This window comes from Candoia aspera, chromosome 5 (assembly GCF_035149785.1).
Source record: "Candoia aspera isolate rCanAsp1 chromosome 5, rCanAsp1.hap2, whole genome shotgun sequence".
Taxonomy (NCBI): domain Eukaryota; kingdom Metazoa; phylum Chordata; class Lepidosauria; order Squamata; family Boidae; genus Candoia; species Candoia aspera.
Genome location: NC_086157.1, coordinates 98,478,822 through 98,500,874, shown reverse-complemented (window position 1 = coordinate 98,500,874; position 22,053 = coordinate 98,478,822). Strand labels below are relative to the sequence as shown.

Sequence of the window (22,053 nt, the reverse complement as noted above, 5' to 3'; positions counted from 1 at the left end):
TCTGTACAGTGTTTTTGGCAACAATGAACACCTTTACAAACCTCCTTGGATTGCTTAGATTTGGCAGTGTATAAGGGTAGTATATAAAGTAAAGAAAAGAAAGATGTACAGATGTATTATTACTATGGATTTGACCTGTGACTTTTCAATACGTTTTGTCTTCAGAATTACATTTAATGTTTTCATTGATGGATAAAGTTCCTAATGGAATAGAGCCTATGTTAAAAGATTTAGAAGAACATATTGTTAATGCTGGATTAGCAGATATGGTGGCAGCTGCTGAAACTATTACTACTGTAAGTGAGCATTTTCTATTTTTATCCCTTATCTCCTCTTAGAATATTTGCTAGAAATACTAAGAATATTTTGCAAAATAAAATCTTAAATTGCTGCAATTAATATGTGAAAATGTTAAAATCCACTAAATTAAGTAGGAAAGTACTAAACTTCCTTAAAAATTAGAATGTAAAATATTGTGATACTTCATCTGCAAACTTTAATTAATTGGTATTATTAATTACCTAAATCTTTTACTGTAGATAAAGGCCTTAGAAGTTTTGAAGCAGCTGTGACTAAACTAGTCAGGCTTCCTCCATCAAATATAAATTAAACCTTGACTCTGCTTTCCATTTTGCACTTAATGCTAGCACACAATGAATGAGCAGACAAAACAAGAAACCAGACTTTTTTTGAATTCTGGCTTGCTTGCAAATGAGCAGTATATTGATTCGGATACTCTCACTGGCTCTCCCCCAAGCAATTGCTAAAAGCAGATATTGCTAAAAAAAATAACAAAGGACTTCATCCATAGTTTGGTAGCCAGATTGTCTGAACTAGGCACTCTAGCTTTCTCCTCATGTTGGAAATCAGCCCTATTTTATGTCTCTGGCTTGTTCTAAGAGTAACAAGCAAGAATCCCTGCTTTGAAAGATTTTGCTCTATTTGTTTTTTTTTTCTTCTCCCATCTATTGCTTGAAAGCACCTTGGCTTGCAAGATGAGCCAAGATAACAGTTGAAGCATAGTCACTGAGGTGAAGATTGAATGTTCTGGCTTGCATTGCTCTCCTTTCCTTTGTTTCAGTGTTCCTAGTGTGAAGCCAGTTAGTTGGCAGCTTCATCCAGTGGTTCAAACCAACATCAGAGTGTTGCCATCCGTAACAGGAGAAGCAACTTCATGATTTTTTTTACTGTACGTTCTTATAAAACGAATTGTTTGGCATTACATCTGAATTATTTATTTTTTTTATTTTTATTTTTCAAATTTTATCACCATCCATCTCCCCCAAAAGGGGGACCCTGGGCAGTTTACAATAAAATTAACAAAACCATAAACATATAAAAATATAATACAAAACAGCCAAATATAAATAGAAGATAAAAATGAGTATAAAATCCAAGTTGCTATAAGATCTAATTCAGTGGGGAGGGTTCTACAGTGCCAGCCACCCCTAGGAAGAACTATTCCCCTTCCCACCCCAGGCGAGGCGGCAGAGCCAGGTCTTCAAGTTCTTCCGGAAGGCCAGGAGCAAAGGGGCCTGCCTCATCTCCGGGGGCAGAATTTCCAGAGGGTGGGCACCACTGCAGAGAAGACCCGCCTCCTGGACCCCGCCAAGTGGAATTCCCTTACCGACGGGGTCCATAGCATGCCCTCTCTGCATGACTCAGTGGGATGAAATGGTCCCTCAGATAACTAGCTGTTGAAACAGTAAGAACATCAGATAGCTGAAACAGAAAGTTGAAAGTGATATATAATGAGTTAGGACTTTTCTCCAAGAAATATATTTTTGTGGCAACAGCTAATGAATTTTTTCTATTGATAAAAAGACAAACTGCATTTCCAAACTGTGATTTCCTGGGGTACAAAGTAGGCCACAAGAAGTGCATTTGTACTTTATTGTAGTATTTCTGGCCTCATGACTGCTATACCAGAAATGCAGTTTTAGCACACACAAAAAGAGAGAGAGGTTTTTCAAACAGTTGTTTACAATTGTGTGCTATTTTGTCCTCACAGATTTGGTTTTTTATTTTTTGTTTTGCTTTTCACTTTTTAGGATTCTGAAAAGTATGTAGAACAATTGCTTACACTGTTTAATAGATTTAGCAAGTTAGTTAAAGAAGCCTTTCAAGATGACCCGAGATTTCTTACTGCCAGAGATAAAGTAAGTTACCAACTGGTTTTTGTTTCATTTTTTGATGCTATGTGTTTAAAAATGGATTAGTTTTTTTTTTTAAAAAACAGGAAGTAACATACAAATATTTTAAACAAATAAACATTAGTCTAGATATTGTAAGTGTTTATGGAATTTGCATCATACCAATGAAGTATTATAAATTACTAGAGATTAGGCTTTCTGTAGAAAGTTAAGTATTAACTGCAAGGTTTTATTTGCATATTTGCATTGCTTACTGCTGTACTTGTAATCTGGCTCCAGCAAGATTCATCAGTATCTGCATGAAAACCATTATTAACTGGAGACTTCTCAGATAATCAGGATAGAATTGAAAATTGTAACACTTCAAATTTCACAAAAAATGAGGAATATGTTTACTATGACATAACACCTTAGAACCCAGAAATAACATTTTTAAAAGATCTTGATAGGTTAGAGAAAGGGTCTGAAAATAACAATGAGATTTAATGTGCCTGACTAGGTAACAGTACTTACAAAAAACGTTTTGAAATAGTACTTCATTACAAACTGAATAAAAATAAAGATTCCTTCCTGGTGACAACACACGGCCAACCTTGTCCAGACCAGGAAGTTAAGTAGAATCAGACCTTGTTAGGACTTGTATGAGAGACCATCAGGCAATCCCACTGAGACATTTTCGCTGGGGATCATAGAAATAATAGTTTCACTTTATTCTATTTCACCTTGAAGATCTGGAAGTATAAACACATTCAGAGCAGGGTAACAAGCTACAGAAAAACATCTGAATTTGTGGGCTGTAAGGCTGGAGGCTTCAAACCTCTGCATCCTGGCCTCACCTTCTACTTTGCAATAGTGGTTTGATAGTTCCTGCTGCCAGTTCCTGTCTTCCAGGTAGCATCCACTCACACAGCCCAGTGGATGTGCAAAAGAGGGATTTCATAACCTTACTTGACAGTTAAAAGGACAATACACACAAAATGGGAACAGTTCCTGGTAGCTTTTGTTGTTTATTTGTTTAGTCACTTCCGACTCTTCGTGACTTCATGGACCAGCCCACGCCAGAGCTTCCTGTCAGTCGTCAACACCCCCAGCTCCCCCAGGGAAGAGTCCGTCACCTCTAGAATATCATCCATCCACCTTGCCCTTGGTCGGCCCCTCTTCCTTTTGCCCTCCACTCTCCCTAGCATCAGCATCTTCTCCAGGGTGTCCTGTCTTCTCATTATGTGGCCAAAGTATTTCAGTTTTGCCTTGAATATCATTCCCTCAAGTGAGCAGTCTGGCTTAATTTCCTGGAGGATGGACTGGTTTGATCTTCTTGCAGTCCAAGGCACTCTCAGAATTTTCCTCCAACACCACAGTTCCAAAGCATCGATCTTCCTTCTCTCAGCCTTCCTTATGGTCCAGCTCTCGCAGCCATATGTTACTATGGGGAACACCATTGCTTTAACTATGCGGACCTTTGTTGTCAGTGTGATGTCTCTGCTCTTAACTATTTTATCAAGATTGGTCATTGCTCTTCTCCCAAGGATTAAGCGTCTTCTGATTTCCTGACTGCAGTCAGCATCTGCAGTAATCTTCACACCTAGAAATACAAAGTCTTTCACTGCTTCTACGTTTTCTCCCTCTATTTGCCAGTTATCAATCAAGCTGGTTGCCATAATCTTGGTTTTGTTGAGGTTTAGCTGCAAGCCAGCTTTTGCACTTTCTTCTTTCACCTTCATCATAAGGCTCCTCAGTTCCTCTTTGCTTTCAGCCATCAAAGTGGTATCATCTTCATATCTGAAATAGTTAATGTTTCTTCCAGCAATTTTAACTCCAGCCTTGGATTCCTCAAGCCCAGCATGTCGCATGATGTGTTCTGCGTACAAGTTGAATAGGTAGGGTGAGAGTATACAGCCCTGCCGTACTCCTTTCCCAATCATAAACCAGTCCGTTGTTCCATGGTCTGTTCTTACTGTTGCTACTTGGTCGTTATACGGATTCTTCAGGAGGCAGAAAAGATGACTTGGTATCCCCATACCACTAAGAACTTGCCACAATTTGTTATGGTCCACACAGTCAAAGGCTTTAGAATAGTCAATAAAACAGAAATTGATGTTTTTCTGAAACTCCCTGGCTTTTTCCATTATCCAGCGGATATTGGCGATTTGGTCCCTAGTTCCTCTGCCTTTTCTAAACCCAGCTTGTACATCGGGCAATTCTCGCTCCATGAATTGCTGAAGTCTACCTTGCAGGATCTTGAGCATTACCTTACTGGCATGTGAAATGAGTGCCACTGTTTGATAGTTTGAACATTCTTTAGTGTTCCCTTTTTTGATATGGGGATATAAGTTGATTTTTTCCAATCTGATGGCCATTCTTGTGTTTTCCAAATTTGCTGGCATATAGCATGCATTACCTTGACAGCATCATCCCTCAAGATTTTGAACAGTTCAATTGGGATGCCGTCGTCTCCTGCTGCCTTGTTATTAGTAATGCTTCTTAAGGCCCATTCAACCTCACTCTTCAGGATGTCTGCCTCTAGCTCACTGACCACACCGTCAAAGCTATCCCCGATATTGTTATCCTTCCTATACAGGTCTTCCGTATATTCTTGCCACCTTTTCTTGATCTCTTCTTCTTCTGTTAGGTCCTTGCCATCTTTGTTTTTGATCATACCCATTTAGGCCTGGAATTTACCTCCAATGTTTCTAATTTTCTGGAAGAGGTCTCTTGTCCTTCCTATTCTATTGTCTTCTTCCACGTCCGCGCATTGCTTGTTTAAAAATAATTCCTGATCTCTTCTGGCTAACCTCTGGAATTTTGCATTTAATTGGGCATATCTCCCCCTATCACTGTTGCCTTTTGCTTTCCTTCTTTCTTGGGCTACTTCTAGTGTCTCAGCAGACAGCCATTTTGCCTTCTTGGTTTTCTCTTTCTTTGGGATGTATTTTGTTGCCACCTCCTGAACAATGTTGCGAACTTCTGTCCAGAGTTCTTCTGGGACCCTATCTACTAAGTCCAGTCCCTTAAATCTATTCTTCACCTCCACTGCATATTCCTTAGGAATATTAGTGAGCTCATATCTAGCTGATCTGTGGGTCTTCCCTAATCTCTTTAGTCTGATCCTAAATTGTGCAGTAAGAAGTTCGTGATCGGAACTACAGTTAGCTCCAGGTCTTGTTTTTACCGATTGTATAGATGTCCGCCACCTTTGGCTGCAAAGGATGTAGTCAATCTGATTTCGGTGTTGTCCATCTGGGGAAGTCCATGTATAAAGCCGTCTCTTAGGTTGTTGGAAGAGAGTGTTTGTTATGCAGAGTGAGTTGTCTTGGCAAAATTCTATCAGCCTATGTCCTGCTTCGTTTTGTTCTCCCAGGCCATGCTTACCTGTAATTCCAGGTGTCATTTGACTGCCCACCTTAGCATTCCAGTCTCCCGTGATGAAAATAACATCTCTTTTAGGCGTGTTGTCCAGTAGGTGCTGCAGATCCTCATAGAACTGCTCTACTTCAGCTTCTTCAGCATCTGTGGTTGGGGCGTATATTTGGATCACTGTGATGTTAGATGGCTTGCCCTGAATTCGAATTGAGATCATTCTATTGTTTTTTGGGTTGTATCCAAGCACTGCTTTAGCCACTTTACGATTAATTATGAAGGCTACTCCATTTCTTCTGTGGTCCTCTTGTCCACAGTAGTAGATCTGGTGGTCATTTGATGTGAAGTGGCCCATTCCAGTCCATTTCAGTTCACTGACGCCCAGAATGTCTACCTTTAATCTTGACATCTCACCAATAACCACATCCAATTTGCCCTGGCTCATAGATCTTACATTCCAGGTTCCAATGGTGTGTTGATCCTTAGAACATCGGATTCGCCGTTCACCACCAGCACCGTCGGCCGCTAGCCGTCCTTTCGGCTTTGAGCTAGCTGCGTCATCACGTCTGGGGCTAGTTGAGCTCATCCTCTGTTCCTCCCCAGTAGCATTTTGACCATCTTTCGACCTGGGGGTCTCATCTTCCGATGGTATACCGACATATCTCTGGTTGTACTGATCCATTTAGTTTTCATGGCAAGAATACTGGGGTGGGTTGCCATTACCTTCCCCAGGGGTCGCATTTAGTCTGACCTCTCTGTCATGACCTTCCCGTCTTGGGTGGCCCTTCACGGTTTAGCTCATGGCATCATTGAGGTGCTCAAGCTCCAGCACCACGACAAGGTAACGATCCTTTGCTGAAGTAGCTTTTAGAAGTCCTTAAATTACAGTTGTTTTGAAGAGCTTCTGAGTAACATTATGTGCATTATGTTCTTACTGTTTTTCAGCTCACTTTGCTTGTGTTTTTATGAGTTGGATTGTATGTTGTTTTAATTCTGTTGTTCTTATTGTGAGATTGCAACCAGTGAGAGTTGCAAAATTGTAATGGGATAAAAATTGAATGAATAAATAAATTTCAGTAGGGTAGCCTCCTGGTGGTATAGCATAGAGCCATATTTCTTAAACTGTTTGCTCTCGGGACCCCTTCCCACTTTTAAAAATTATAGAGGACCTCAAAAGAGCTTTTGTTTGTATGGGTTATGTTTATCAATAGTTACCATATTAAAAATTAAAATTGCAATAACCCATTAGACATTAACAGAAATAAAATACTTTTAATGAAAGAACCCTGTATTTCTTAACAACAAAAAATTATAATGAGGAGAATGACATTGTTTTAAATTTTGGCAAATATTTTCAATATCTGGCAAATTTTGATTTAGTGAACCCCTGCAAGGGTCTTGGGAAACCCCCAAGGGCCCTTGGACTACACTTTAAGAAACACTGGCATATGGATTGTGTAGCCAGAAGACTGAGCTCTTCCGGTCCTCCATGGCTGATAAACCAGCCTCTCAGGAGAAATTTGTAGTAGCAGTCCTCAGTCCTCATGTTATGTGTTCAGACAGTCACTGTCAGTGATATTTTACTGGGCTTTCTGCATTGAACAGGGGACTGGAATCGATGGCCTAAATGCCCTTCAGTGATTTAATGAATATTCTTTGCCTTGAAAGCAGGTGACACAGTTAGCATGTTTCTAAAGTTTAGCAGGCTCAAATGTCACCATGGGCTAGTTTGGTGACTAGGAGCATCCTGCAGGCTTGCAACCCTGTCCCCTTCCTTTCTTCTGTATTCTTTCCCCCTTTTTCTTGAGCAAAAGTTTGAAGCAACAGTAACCTTCAAACCTCCCTAAAAATTGTGAGTCTTACAGATATTTTCTGTGCTTTGGCTATTTTCTCAATGTGATATGGGAAAGTTCTTGAGAAAGAAGGGTGATTTTCATTTTTAAGAATATATTTTGGTACAAACGGAGTAGATTGAATCTTATTTTTATTTTAGGCATATAAAGCAGTTGTTAATGATGCTACAATATTTAAACTTGAATTGCCATTGAAACAGAAGGGGTAAGTAATTTGAATGAGTACTTGAAAATAACAGCATTTAATTTTTGATTGATCAGACAAGTTTATTATATTTTGAATGAATATTTAGTATTTTCCTTATTTTCTACAAAGCTTAGGTATATTTTTTTTAACCTGGACAATCCCCAAAACTTGAAATAAAGTGCACTGAAGCATCTGCATAGTACTAAATCTCAGATATCACTATTGAATAGGCATATGTGTCTACTCCCAAAACAGTCAAAATCCATTTCTGTTCTGGTTTAATGCAGTCTCCAAACTCCCTTGCTGATAATGGTGATTCACTTAAGATTACGATTTGCTGTCAGAACTTAGGTTCAGTTAGGTTACCTATGACAATAGCATTACACTATAGAACACTCATTTAAATGTTTATATATTCAAAAAGAAACGTTTCTAGATAGTTTTGCGTATTTGCTTAAAACTATGATTGTGATTTTAAACATTAAATTGGAATAGTAGTGGATTACAGACTGAATAAAAATAAAGATGCTTTCCTGGCGACAGCACATGGCCAACCTTGTCCAGACTAGGAAGTTAAGTGGAATCAGACCTTGTTAGGACTTGGATGAGAGACCATCAGGGAATCTCACTCAGACAACACATGGGCAACCTTGCCGGACTAGGAAATTAAGTAGAATCAAATACTCATGTAAATGTTTATATATTCAGAAAAAAAATGTTTCTAGATATTTTTGCATATTAGCTTAAAACCATAGCTGTGATTTTAAAGCACATTAAATTGGCATAGTTTAGAAGATGTCTTGACAATTCTTTCAGAGTCTTACAGTATTTAAGTTTTCATTTCTCATGCATGCTGCACTTCTTTTCTGTAGTTTCCCATGTATATTTTCTTGTAAATTTTTTTAGTTACATCTATAAATTAATATACGTAGGTCCTTTGAAATAAAAGAAGTAAATGGGAAAAATGTGTAAAAATGTTGATTGTTTTAACTTAAGGGATTTCCCCCTTATTTATTCATAAAGGTACAAGTTTATATAATGGCATGAAATCTACATTGGTGGTCCTGCATAACCTTTTGGCTAGTATTTTTCTTTTTTATTTAGTGTTGGATTGAAAACACAACCTGAGTCCAAGTGCCCAGAGCTACTTGCAAATTATTGTGATATGTTATTAAGAAAAACACCACTAAGCAAAAAATTAACCTCTGAAGAAATAGAAGCAAAACTTAAAGAAGTGGTATGTTCTTTTGCTGTTTCCAGTTTTTTATTTGAGAGAAATAAATGTGAGGTTTGGGTAATTTCCCCTCAAGGTCTTTCTGCCTTCTCTCAAAACCGTCAGGGCATTGCTCTGTTATCTAAATCTGAATTTATAGCGATGGGAGGCTAGTCACAATTAGAATGCAGTGACATACTGATTTAGCCTTTAAGGTAGTTGCTGATGGGGGCAAGGTGTCACCAATAATATAGTTAATGGTTACATATCATTAATAGTGCAGTCCTATACATTAGGACTCAAAAGTTCTACTGAGTGTGGTGATATTCCCTTGAGAAGTAAGTTTAAGATTGTAGCTTTATTTTTATATTCTTCACTGGATTTAAATGAAACCCTCAGTGATTTTGGTGCTAAAGTGGCCAGGGAGAGATGTCGACATCCTATTTCAAAATTGCTTTTTGAGAGAAACCATCTCAACAGATTTTATTTAAAACTATGCTTTTTCTAAACTGTAATAATGGTTATGTTTGAATCGCTTTAAAAATCACATAATATCTTGATTTCTGATTAAAGATGACTGTCTAATCCTAATAGCAGATTGGTATGTCAAACTAGTGCAGTATCAGTATGTTAACTTAAACTAATTTGCACCTCAGAACATTTCCTATCACTGATTAGTAATCACTATCCTTATTAGGGGAAAGGACTGACAACTGTGTTTCATTTTGGAACGGTTCATATTAGAACATTTAAGCTGCGGCTATATAAAATACGTTTGTGATCAAAGGCAGTAATATGGATGTTTCAGTGTAAATGATGTGATAATATTTTTTGTTCCATGGTGATGGAATATGTTGATATACGTAGGATTTTTTTTTGGAAGGGTGGGGGTTAATAGACTAGAACTATTCTTTACAAAATGTACTCTGGAGGTGCTGTTCTGCAATAGGAATAAATTTTAATAGCAATCACCAAAACATGTCTAATGCTTTTTAAAAACAGCTATTGGTACTCAAGTATGTACAGAACAAAGATGTTTTTATGAGATACCACAAAGCTCATTTAACACGGCGTCTTATATTGGACATATCAGCAGACAGCGAAATAGAAGAGAACATGGTTGAATGGCTGCGAGTAAGTTTATCAATCCTGTTGTCCACTCTCTTCCTTTGAAAGCATAGTTTTTAATTAAAAATCACACATACTGTGAATTACTGAATCTTAAATTATCTATGGCCTACTCTTTATGTTAATCAGCAGATAGATTATTTAAAAATTTCTAATAAGAATTGAACTTAAAACTTTGTATGTTAAGGCCCTAATGATGATTTAACAAAAAATTATATACACAAGATTGCTAGTTGGTGGTCTGTAGTTTGAATCCAGTCCTTGTTGCTTCTCCCCACACAAGAATGTAAGTGAAGCATTGATTAGTTGCTTTTCCAGATGGGTACATTTTATGTGGGAAATGAATTGTTCTTCTTTCCTTTTCTGCAGTATTATGCAGTCTAGTCCATAATATGTTAGTATGTAGATATTGCTAGTTGTAATAGCTAGTTAGAGCTGTACAAAACCACTCAGAGGGGCACTTTGATGCTTGAGGAGGCAGGTTTGAAGGGTCACTTCATTTGCTTTGCTAAGTGTCCTTGAAATGATTTTGCATAGCCCTAATAGTTACTAAAGAAGATCCCTAGTTAGTGTTTACTGTATTTAAAATGCGTAATTATTGCTTCAATCCTCTCTCTGTGCAGGAAGTAGGTATGCCAGCAGATTATGTAAATAAATTGGCAAGGATGTTTCAGGATATTAAGGTATCTGAAGATCTTAACCAGGCCTTCAAGGAAATGCACAAAAATAATAAACTGGCCCTCCCAGGTACTTTTATTCTTGTTACTTTTTAAAAATTCTCACTGTTATAGAGAGCCAAGATTATTTAGACTTGTTTATCCTGCTTTTCCATCATTAGCAAATCCAAATTGGATAATTATAATACAGAATTATGCAGTCAGTTTCTTTGACTCTGTCAGAGACTATTCTCTACTTAAGACTCATATACTGGTTGATCGTTTTAGTGTTACCAGGATGAGCTTTCTGTTTTGTTTCATGTACAGCTGATTCTGTGAATATTAAAATTTTAAATGCTGGGGCCTGGTCCAGAAGTTCTGAAAAAGTTTTTGTATCACTGCCTACGGAATTAGAAGACCTCATCCCTGAGGTTGAAGAGTTCTACAAAAAGAACCACAGTGGCAGGAAGCTTCACTGGCATCATTTAATGTCCAATGGAATTGTAAGCATGCATGTGTGTCACTTGCCTCCATTTTGTATTTCTGTTTGGTTTTGGCACACTGAAAGTAAGATTGTATTTAACTTAGTTGGCAATTTTTGGTCTTATTAACAGATAACTTTCAAGAATGAAGTTGGTCAGTATGACTTGGAGGTTACAACATTTCAGTTGGCTGTGCTTTTTGCATGGAATCAAAGGCCCCGAGAAAAAATTAGCTTTGAAAACCTTAAGCTAGCAACAGAACTTCCAGATGCTGAGCTTAGGAGAACTTTGTGGGTATGTCTTTGGTTCTTTAAATGTTTTGTAATAGTATTATGAGAATCTGCGTATGAAATGTGGGCAGCAACTTTTGTAACAAAGCACAGTTTTTAACCTTTTCTGCTTTTTAAATAAAATCTAGTTATATTTGAAGGGAAGATGGGAAGCTCATTATCTGTTTATAGAAATTATTGCATTCTTAACTCAATTTATAATTTACATTTTTTTTCCAAAGAAGCTACCATTTTTCTTGCTTCAATTTGGCATTGTGTGATTAGAACTGTAGTGCTCAGAACTGGCCAGAGAAGAAATACTACTAAATACTACTGACCAGAGAAGAAATACTACTTCGTATGATCTGGATTCTATGATCCTGCAAGTTAAACTCAGGTTTAATTTGCAGTCTTTAAGAGCACTTATGTCCTTTTCACATGTAGGGCTACCAGCCCAGGTCTCCCTCATCTTCTACACGTGCCTTTCATTTTTCTACCTGAATGCAGAATGTTACATTTCTGCCTATTAAATTCCATCCTATTCATTTAAGTCCATTGCATAAGCTTGGCTAGATCTTTTCTAATATTTTCTCTGTCCTCTAAAGTATTACCCCTGCCCCCCCAGCTTTGTATCATCTACAAAAATGTTAAGTAGCACAGGGCCGAGAACAGAGCCCTCTAGTATTCTGCCCAGTACTTCCCTCCAAGCTGAAGTCAAGACATTAACAAGCACTCCTGGCATGCAATTATTCAGTCTGTCATGAATCTAACTAACAGTAATATCATCTAGCCCATACTGTTTTGTTTGTTTGTGCCTTCATGTCAGTGTTGACTCCTGGCTACTGCTTAGAAAAGTCAGTTTTTCTTAACAACATTTTCAGAAGTGATTTGCCATTGCTGCCTCCTTCCTAGGGCTGAGAGTGACTGGCCCAAGGTCACCCATCTTTCTTCATGTCTAAGTCAGGACTAGAACTCATGGTCTCCCGGATTGTAGCCGGGTACCTTAACCACTACACCAAACTGACTCTCAGCCAATACTTTACTAATTTATTATTATTTCTGTGTTGTTACTTTCAGATTGCTTATTTAGAAGCTTCCTTTTTAAAAAAAAAACAAACAAACTGCATACTGTGTGTACTGTTAATCCTATGGATGTATTGTACTAGATAATCTGAAGTGCAAAAGAATGCAAAACCTAATCTAGTGTCATATCATTAAAAGACTGTATGAGTAGCTTACATATCAGTCTTCTTCTTGAAGCATATTAATATGCTGATAAATATTTGGAACTTCCTACAAAAATGCTTTTAAGGTATTTGTTTCTCCATCAATATCAGCATAGTCTACATTCTTGGCCAGTAGTTTTCCATGTATTTTTTCACTGGTTTTTTTTTTTTCTCTAAAAGTAGCAGGAATTGAAATGGGATCTTCTGAATATATAAAACTTATGTTTTGTCTTATTTATCATTTATTTGCATTCTTATTCTTTAAAAAGCAGGTTTTTTTGTTTGCCTGTGCTGCATTGATTCTGCATTCAGTTTAGAGAGTCTTTCAGAATGATTTTCACAAAGCTTGGATAAATGCATCTGTCACAAAATAGTTTCTGTAAAATGTTTTTCATTTATAGGTGAATAAAATAATATTTTACCAATTCACTGCAAGAATTAAATTACAGATCAAATTATAACATACCTACCCCTTACCGTTTTTCAAACAGATAGACCAATCTTTTCAATTTCAGTTTCTCTTAAGTTTTCCAATCCTTATTTTATCCTGTTTTCATATCAGTTACAACTTTTTGAAATACATTACAAGCAGTTCTGTTTATATGTTTTGTTAAGTCTTTTTGCTTAATATATGCATTTTTTTAACGTTTATACATTGATAAGTAGTCTAAAATGGCTCAGTGATATCAGGTGATCTTTTCAAAGTTATCATTTGAGAATGTTCAAATGTAATACGTAAGGCTTTTCCTTAGTACCTAATTAAGGTAACTAAAATTACTAGTGAAAGAATTTTGTTAATTGAAGGCATGTGAAAGTAGCATCAGTTTCTCTAAATTTGGTCTGAGATCCGATTTTCATGGCCTCTTTCTCTCTCTCCTTCTTTACAGTCTCTTGTAGCATTTCCAAAGTTGAAACGTCAGGTTTTGCTATATGAACCTCAAGTCAATTCGCCCAAAGACTTTACAGAGGGAACTCTCTTCTCAGTGAACCAGGAGTTCAGCTTGATGTAAGAAGTGATACTGGCCTACTCCCAAATGTTTTACAGATATCCAAAGATAACTTTTAATATTGATTTAATGCTTAACTTTTAATATTAAGCTGCTCTTAAAGTTGGGTTTTGAGATAATACCATACTAGGATCAAACTTCAAACACCTGACATCTTTATGCTTGCACAGTTTGAAATTGTAAGAGTTAAATGTTTGAGCAGTAACCTGTGGGGTTCAGGTGTTCTGCTATATCTGCTGTATTCAGCTTTAGAAATACCAATCTTTCCTCTCCTGAAGTTTTAGTTTGTTAAAACTATTTTGTTGACTGGAGACCAGAACTGAAATATTCTTTGAACTCTTCTTTTAAATCAAATGGCAGACTTCATTCTTCACAAGTTTTATTGAAACGAAGTACAATTAATTTCATTTATATCTCTCTTGCTAATGAAGGATCTTTGGAAACACATTCCCCTTTGTAAAATAACTGAACGTCTGTAAAGCAGAGTTGTAGAACATATGGCTGTATGGTGTAGGTGGCTGCATCTCCCTTATTTTCATCTCTTAAGTATTCCAGTAATGCACTAAGTATTATCCTGTGATAATTTTTACAAAGTGATTCTTAGCTCACTAGAATTCTTAAAGTCGTACTGAAGATAAAAAGTTTTGGACAAGGAAAATTACTTGCCCCTTTGGATCTCTAACAATTCTCTCAGGTTTCTTGGCAATTACTTCCTGTAGGAATTTCCAATCGGGGCACAGGTTGACTTGCTGCAATATCATGTTATTAAGCTTTCCCTTGAACTTTATTGGAGAAGTTCCTTTAAGTCAATACTTTTTTTTTAATTGTATGCACAGAATTAGTGGTATTAAAACAGGAAGGGATGCTTAAACTGATTTGTATTGGTAATAATGGTAGGAAAATAGACAGGTGCTGGGTTTTACAAAGAGATTCTGGTCATAATATGAAGGTAAAATGGTGCAAGTATAAGAAACATAAAGGAATTATAGATGCCACAAAATGCAGTGTATCAGTAATTAAAAAGATACTTAAACTAGTACATAATTACCTATACTTGAATTAAAAATGTAATGACAGTACTTTTCAGTTGTTAGAGTTGTATTGTTTTCCTCAGTCAAACCATAAAGTGTTCTTCAGATATTTGTCTTATCTGTGCCTAAGGTTAAAAACAATAAAATGCTTACATCCATTGGATTAAGCATGTACAGGTAGTCCTTGAGTTAAACGACTGCAGTTGGGACCGGGACTGCCATTGCAAAGTGATACGGTTGTAAAGCATGACATCACGTGACCGCATCATTTAGTGATGGCAATCCAGGCAGTCCCAGCTGTTGTCATAACCCAAGATGCACAGGTTGTTAAGCGCGAAGCAGAGGGAGTCCTAGGTAAGCAGTGCGGGAGTACCGCACGTGGTGGGGGAGGGGCCCTGGGAGACCCAGTGCAGGCCTCACACAAGTTGGGAGGGGGGTGCTGTGGTGCAGCATGAGCAGTGCAAGCTCAGGAAGGCCAGGGAAGGAGGGCACAGGGTGTGTGCAAGTGCAGGGAGGCCCGGGAAGGGGGCGTGGGGTGCATTCAGGCAAAGAAGGCAGGGGTAAAACTTAGTGGAGTGACTTGCAACCTTCCCTGCCAGCTTCTCCATTGACTTTGTTTGTGGGAAGCTGGTAGGGAAGGTTGCAAATGGTGATCACATGGCTGCAATCAGTCATAAGCACAAGCTGGTTGCCAAGTGCCTGAATTTTGTTCATGCGACTGTGGGGGTGCTGCAACAGCCAGAACTTTAAGGACTGGTCGTAAGTCCCTTCGTTCAATGCTGTCGTAATTTCAAATGGTCACTGAACAAATGGTCATAACTTGAGGACATGTACAATAGTCCTTGTTTAATAACCATTCATTTAGGGAAGGTTCAGGCTTAAAACTGCTGCAAAAATGACTTATGACTGGTCTTCACACTTACGACCATTGCAGCATCCCGGTGGTCACGTGATCACAATTTTGGCGCTTGGAAACCAGTTCACATTTATGACCATTGCACATCCTGCAGTCACGCGATCACCATTTTTGACCTTCCTGGCCAGCTTCCGGCAAGCAAAATCAGTGGGGAACCATGTGGTTCGCTTAATACACGCAGTAATTCACTTAACCACCACAAAAAAGGTTGTAAAATTGGGATTTGCTTAATGACTGCTTTGCTTAGCAACTGAAAGTCTGGTCCCAGTTGTGGTTGTTAAGCGAGGACTACCTGTATTACTATAGTTTTACATGAACGCTCAAAGTGATGAAATTCTTCCTCTACGTTACGTGGTTTCAGTATGTTGCACAATTTTTCCTATTTCCTATCTGTTCTTTCAGAAAAAATGCTAAAGTTCAAAAAAGAGGTAAGATAAACCTTATTGGTAGACTGCAGTTAACCACAGAGAGAATGCGAGAAGAAGAGAATGAAGGGATAGTCCAGTTAAGAATATTACGAACCCAGGTATGTTAACTGATTGTAAGTGGCTGCCTTGTGTGATATGTGATATGTGAGTATGCTGTTGAAAAATTTATGTCTTGATGCTTGACAGCCTCCCCCCCACCTTCTTTCACAGTGTATCTAAGAAGAAGGAGAGTAGAACTGACATTATAGGAAGTGGAGATTCATATAGAACTAACTGACTTTGTGATCAGAAGGGCTCCACAAAGCAGGCAGGTGAAAATTAGTTTTTCTGCTAAGTTAAAAGACACAAGCTGAGAAGAGGCCACCTCAGGAAGAGAGTTTGAGCAGATTCCAGTATATACAATGCAGGAAAGAAAGGGGAGCAAAACTTTGTGGATTGTGACTAGGGCTGTGTCTGGGAATCAGCTTCACAGAAGAATAGGCAACAGTGTTGAGTGCAAAACCTTTGCTTTCATTTTAATAATAATAGAAAGCAAGCATCTTACTCTTTTGGCCAATGGAATATGTTGGAAAGCAAGTATCCAATCCTTGTTACCTCCATTGGAGCAGATGGCCAAGGCTTTTCAGTGTTCTGCGGACAGTCTACTTATCCCACCAACAACTAAGCCAAAATACACAGCATTAATCATGATTACAGAATATGCACCACAGGGGGAAAATCATAAAGTAGAACGTGCTAAGGGAAGATTCCAAGTTGATATTTTGGTATTTCTGCTTAAAAGTTCTTAGATGATGGGTACTACAGTTAAGATGCCCGGGAACCATTTTCAAGGTGCATTGCCTGTCAAAATTTTACCAAGTTCTAGCAGCTGTCATCATCATCATTAGGCACATACTACATGGTTGACATTATGAAGACATTACTAATAAGTGCCCATTAGTAGAATCTGGCAGGTATAGGGAGAAAAAAGTCTAAAATATAAAGAAATGTAAATGTGCAAATATAAAAGAAAACCTAAAATACTAAAATATAAGTTTCCTGGCTTTGAGGGGTGTGTGTGTACACGTTTCTAGGAGAGGAGCAATATTGGCCATCAAGTAGACAGTTGCCAGTGTGTAACTGGTAGCATTTAGCATTGCAGTGCCATATCAGTATTCTAGATCACTTTGTGTGTTGCAAACTGTAACTTAGGAAATGTTTGCCATCAGCTGTCCAAATTACAACTCTGAATGCTTCACTTCCTTTCTGTAGTCCTTCTATCCTGTTTTGCCCATACGTTGGATAATGCTGTCCATACTTAAAGGTTAGCTAAGCCTTTCTCAGTTTGGCACCTTCGAGGTGTTTTGAGATTGCGAATCCCAGAAGTCCCAGACAGCATGATTTAGTGAATGCCAGATTGGAGAAAGATATAGATGTAGAAGATAAAAGAAGATGACCTTAATGGAGATATGCAGGCTGCACTGCCTAGGCCAGCTGGCTGGCTGGGGAATTCTGGGAGTTGAAGTCCACAGGTCTTAAAGTTGCCAAGGTTCAGAAACATTGGCCTAGGCCAAAGGGTCTGTAGATATCTTACCAAGGTCACCTTATTTACTTTCTGCACCGGATTAGCTAGTAAGATCAAACAAAAATTGTCTTCTACATTCCCTCACAAGAGTCAGTGTTATAAGAGCAATAGTCTTGTATGATATAGGGATGCACATTAGGATTATGCTACATCCATTTAGCTGTATGATTACAGCTTTTTCTTGCATGACTGATAATCGTATCACTAAAAACAACCCTTAGGCAACCATGCTGGTAAGTGTGTATATAAAGGGTATCTTTATCTAAGGTCTTTGGACCTTCTAGTTACTAAAACAAACTCTTCTAGTTTAACCTAAATAGATGCTTGTGCAATTGTGTATACGGTATCTCTTTCAACTTGCTCGCTATAGCCACTTTGCTCATCTTGGACAAATATATCCAAAGTGCATTTTTCTTCCTTTTTGTTCCCCCCTTGCTTTAGGAGGCTATCATCCAAATAATGAAAATGCGGAAGAAAATTACTAATGCTCAGCTTCAGACTGAATTAGTAGAGATATTAAAAAATATGTTCTTGCCACAGAAGAAAATGATAAAAGAGCAAATTGAATGGCTTATAGAACACAAATATATCAGAAGAGATGAATCTGATATCAATACGTTTATATACATGGCATAGCCTAAGGATTTACTGGAAAATGCCAAGAAATGTACATTGGAAGTGGTTTGGGCAGAAAAACTACAAGGAGGCTGTGCTGTAGAAGGACTTGTTTGACCTGCATTACTTACTCAGATTCCTGCCTTACCTTACCAGAGGACTTTGTTTTGTCAATCTCCTCTTCTTTTTTTTCAGTTAGCATGATGGCGTTCCCTTCATCTTGTGCACATTTTTAACAGCATGCTGTTTTTGTGGGGAAACCACATTCATGGAGAGCCCATTGTGAGAATTTTAGGATTTGATCTGCACCTGGAAGAGAACAGATCTGGGATTTTTATATTAACTAAACTTGCACAAAGAAAATTTTTCAGATATTCATGCACTGAAAAACTTGCTAGTTTTCATTTTCACATAAAAAAGAGAGAAGCAAGTAGATTAGATGTAGCACTTCACTCTTTGTGTTTTGGAACAACTGCCTAAATATACTGTCCTCCTTTTGATCTCTTTCCCATGTATCATATTTGAACAAAACACAAATGCATCCCATCTCTAGATACATATTTATCTGTTAGCTTAAACAAGTGCTTCAGTATGAAAATTGGATTTGAATACTGGGACACTAGTAGTCCTAACAGGATATATTAAATATGTCCCATAGTTTGCTTCAATCTCCCCCTTTTTTAAAAATAAAAAAGTTCACTTTTAAGCACTGGTTTTCATGGAATGATCTGTTTTTAGTGAAACAAAATTAAATATTAAATGTATTTGTTTATACATTTAATAGTGACATTCACTATTTTAGTATACTTGCAGAAATGTAAATGCATTAAACATAACCAGTAAACAATTCCCTCAAAATAGAAATTAACATTTTTGACAATCCTTATATATATATGTATATCTTTCATTATTTATTTGAGAATATCTAATGTTACGTTTTTAAATGTAATTGTACTCTGGAAAAAAAACAAAAATACAGTGTGGAAGAAGGCAATATTTTGTCCAATTAGACCAGATGACAGATTGGTTAATAGCACAGGCTGTCGACTTCTTCTACTGAAAACAGTTGCACCACAGCCCCATAAGCGTAGTGGAACCTATAGAACCCACCGCTAGTTGAAGGCCCTTTTCTCTTTTCCTTTTAAAAATCTGCCTCAGATTTGAAGCGAAGAAACACGTACTAAAGCTGTGAAATAAAGTTTGCTATATTGAGAGGAGGCAAATAAATTACAGAATTTCAGATTAAAATAAATGCTAATAAAGGACTCCAAGCTTTTGGCTTTTCTAAAATGATTTCCTGTTGTGCCATATTGCTAGCACCTCTTTGCAAAACTACCTTTGAAAGTTTAGCAATGCCTACGAGTTCCCTTGTCCTTCAGTTGTTACCTGCGATAGCATTGGACTGTGGCTGCTGATTTGGTAGAAAAGCAAGATCAAGGCAGACTGTAAGTGTGGCCAAGTGAATTTAGCAGGGGGGGCTACATGTTACAGATCAAACAGTGCCAGGAGTATAATCCAGTGGAAATGGAAGTTAGCTCAGGCTGTAAGATTTTCACCTTCTGATTTTTCCTCTCTCCCCCCACTGTGTACAATCTTGCGGAGTAAATTTTAAGAGTGCGTGACTTGACCACGGGAGAAAAAATTTGTCCCCTCCCAAAATTCATTCTCAGTGGAAACTGACCGTTGAATTCTGCCTCAAAACCTTGTACTGATGCACACATGCAGATTATAACTACCAACTGCGAAGAATGTTCTAGGGCTAGGTTGAGACAACCCTGCTCTGACGCAGTGGAGACTGCAGACGTTCATGGGTTTTAAAAACAAGTGAATGAAAACAGGGTGCTGACCTGAAGTCTCATCTTCTGTATGTGCATTTTTTATTACTTGTAGAATAGAGATTAATATTTTTTAAAGTGTTCACTGCAAACTTAACATAGGATTGTTAAATTTCGATCTCAAAATGTTGTGAATAAGAGTCAGAAAAAGTTGTACATATTATCCGACATTCAGTATATGTTAAAGGAAAGAAAACTAAAATTGGTTTACCGGAAGTCTTTTGTACATGCTACAGGATTTCTAGAACTCCACATTTGATTTGGAAGTAAAGTTAGGAGTGGGTAGAAAAGACAAAACAGATTGTTTAGAAAGTATGTTCATATTTCTAAAATTCTTTGGTAAGAGTCCTTTTGACTTACATGCTTCCTGTTACTTCTGCTGTGAAGGGAGTAGGCATGAGGCAGTGAATATCAAAGCAGCCCTCAACCTCATATTTAGTAATGTCCAAATGCTAGCAATCTGACTTTCAGAATGATTCCTTTTCTTAGCAGGGCAAGTCTTTTAAAAGTTGAATGTTGTGTCTGACCTCTAAATAACTTAGTTTCGGCTTAATAGATGAGTCTGCAGAATTACCTTTCTCTGCACTTCCTCTGCCCCTTGGAAACAGAGACAAGTGATGTGTAAGGGATTTTTTTTTCTGAAGGGAAAATTGCTAGACGCCCCAGGCATACGTGGAAGCATTTGATGAGCGCTCACGTGGCTGATTGGGTGTTGCTAATGGAAGCCTGTCCTTATTTACATTAAAAAATACTGAGTACTAACTGTCTCTCACCTTTTATACCTACTTCATTCATAATTTAAGTGGGTTTAGGGCCCAGAAGATAGAACAAACAGTATGCTATAAACATAGTTCAGTACTTACGCACATTGGAATACATGCCATGTAAAACATGATTCAAAATACACACCAGCAATTTTCTTACAGCTGCAGCATCACATTTAGCATTTTTGTTTGGACATTTTCACCAAGGTCCCCTTAAGGCTAATGTTGAGAGGGTAGACTATACTGGCTTAAAAATATATGCAGAAATGTGGAAACATTCACATCTAAAAGTAAATAAAATAATCAGTCATTGCAATATGGCACTTTTCAGGCTGATTTTTTAGCTTTGGATTTTTTTTTCCCTCCAAAGACCTAGAATAAAGAGGTGCTGCTTCTAGGAAAAAAAAGTTGTCACAAGCATTGCCACTATGGTTTGTATTAGGTAATATTCTAAATGTGAAAAATATTCTATGAAAAATAATGTGGGTTGCATTGATTTTAACCATAACTTATAAAATGCTTTGTCACAACTAATGAGGTTCATACTCTATTTTGAAGTCTTCCATTTTTTCTTAATCCCATTGATGTCTGTGTGCTACCTATTCATTTATTGTTTTTCTTGGAGCATAGTGTAGTTAAATTTAAGTTTTAGTGGTGGTTCTCTTCCGCCCTCCCCATTTTTTTTAAAAGTAACATGACCTGAGTAATCAAACACTTTGGATTTTATTTGCATTATAGTATCTTGTGAAAGGTACAAATTTTAAAATACAGAGGGGAGACATTTTGATAAGTTCATGGACAAATTTTGGTATCTTGAGTGCAAAATTATTTTCATGGAACTAGCTGGAATGCTGTGTTTGTAAATTCAAGGTTCTATGTGTGAAATAAAACAGTACTCAAGAGCATTTCTGTTAATAGACTATATGTAGCCTGGAGTGCAACGCAAACTTGAGTTTCTGAGGTTGTAATATCTATCTACATATGGTAATTTACAGTTTGAATGTATGCCACTACATATGAGATAATGCTGTACAATTTTGACTGGTAGCAGTTTCTTGTATGGCAGTCTGGCTGAACTATTTTGATGTACTGCTTAATTTTTGGATTTTATTTTTTAAGTTGTATAATTTATTTTCATGCAAATAAAATGTAATATAAAATATTCTAAAAATATCTTGACTTTTTTGCTCCAAGGATTTCTTTGATTTATAATTTTACCACACATCAATGAATGTTGAGTAAAAGGGGTATATTAGCCAAGGTCTGAATATGGCATCTTCAGCTCTTTCCATGTCTTGTAGGACTGGGATCTACTTGATTAATGCTGTAGTAAGATAATTATGCTCACATGACATGCTAAACAATGGTT

The 22,053-nt window shown here is 37.4% G+C and overlaps 1 protein-coding gene across 1 annotated transcript in view; it reads left to right on the top strand.

Moving 5' to 3' along the window:
- The window catches only part of CUL5 (cullin 5), a 42,632-nt gene extending 20,786 nt beyond the window's left edge, over nt 1-21,846 (top strand). Inside the window, exons 9-19 of the mRNA XM_063305822.1 lie at nt 166-296; nt 2,052-2,159; nt 7,504-7,568; nt 8,655-8,787; nt 9,766-9,897; nt 10,515-10,638; nt 10,875-11,050; nt 11,162-11,323; nt 13,412-13,530; nt 15,881-16,004; nt 17,912-21,846. Coding sequence (XP_063161892.1) covers nt 166-296; nt 2,052-2,159; nt 7,504-7,568; nt 8,655-8,787; nt 9,766-9,897; nt 10,515-10,638; nt 10,875-11,050; nt 11,162-11,323; nt 13,412-13,530; nt 15,881-16,004; nt 17,912-18,106 — 1,469 coding nt within the window. The 3' untranslated portion in view covers nt 18,107-21,846. The remainder of the gene's footprint in view (nt 1-165; nt 297-2,051; nt 2,160-7,503; nt 7,569-8,654; nt 8,788-9,765; nt 9,898-10,514; nt 10,639-10,874; nt 11,051-11,161; nt 11,324-13,411; nt 13,531-15,880; nt 16,005-17,911) is intronic.
- The last annotated feature ends 207 nt before the right edge of the window (nt 21,847-22,053 follow it).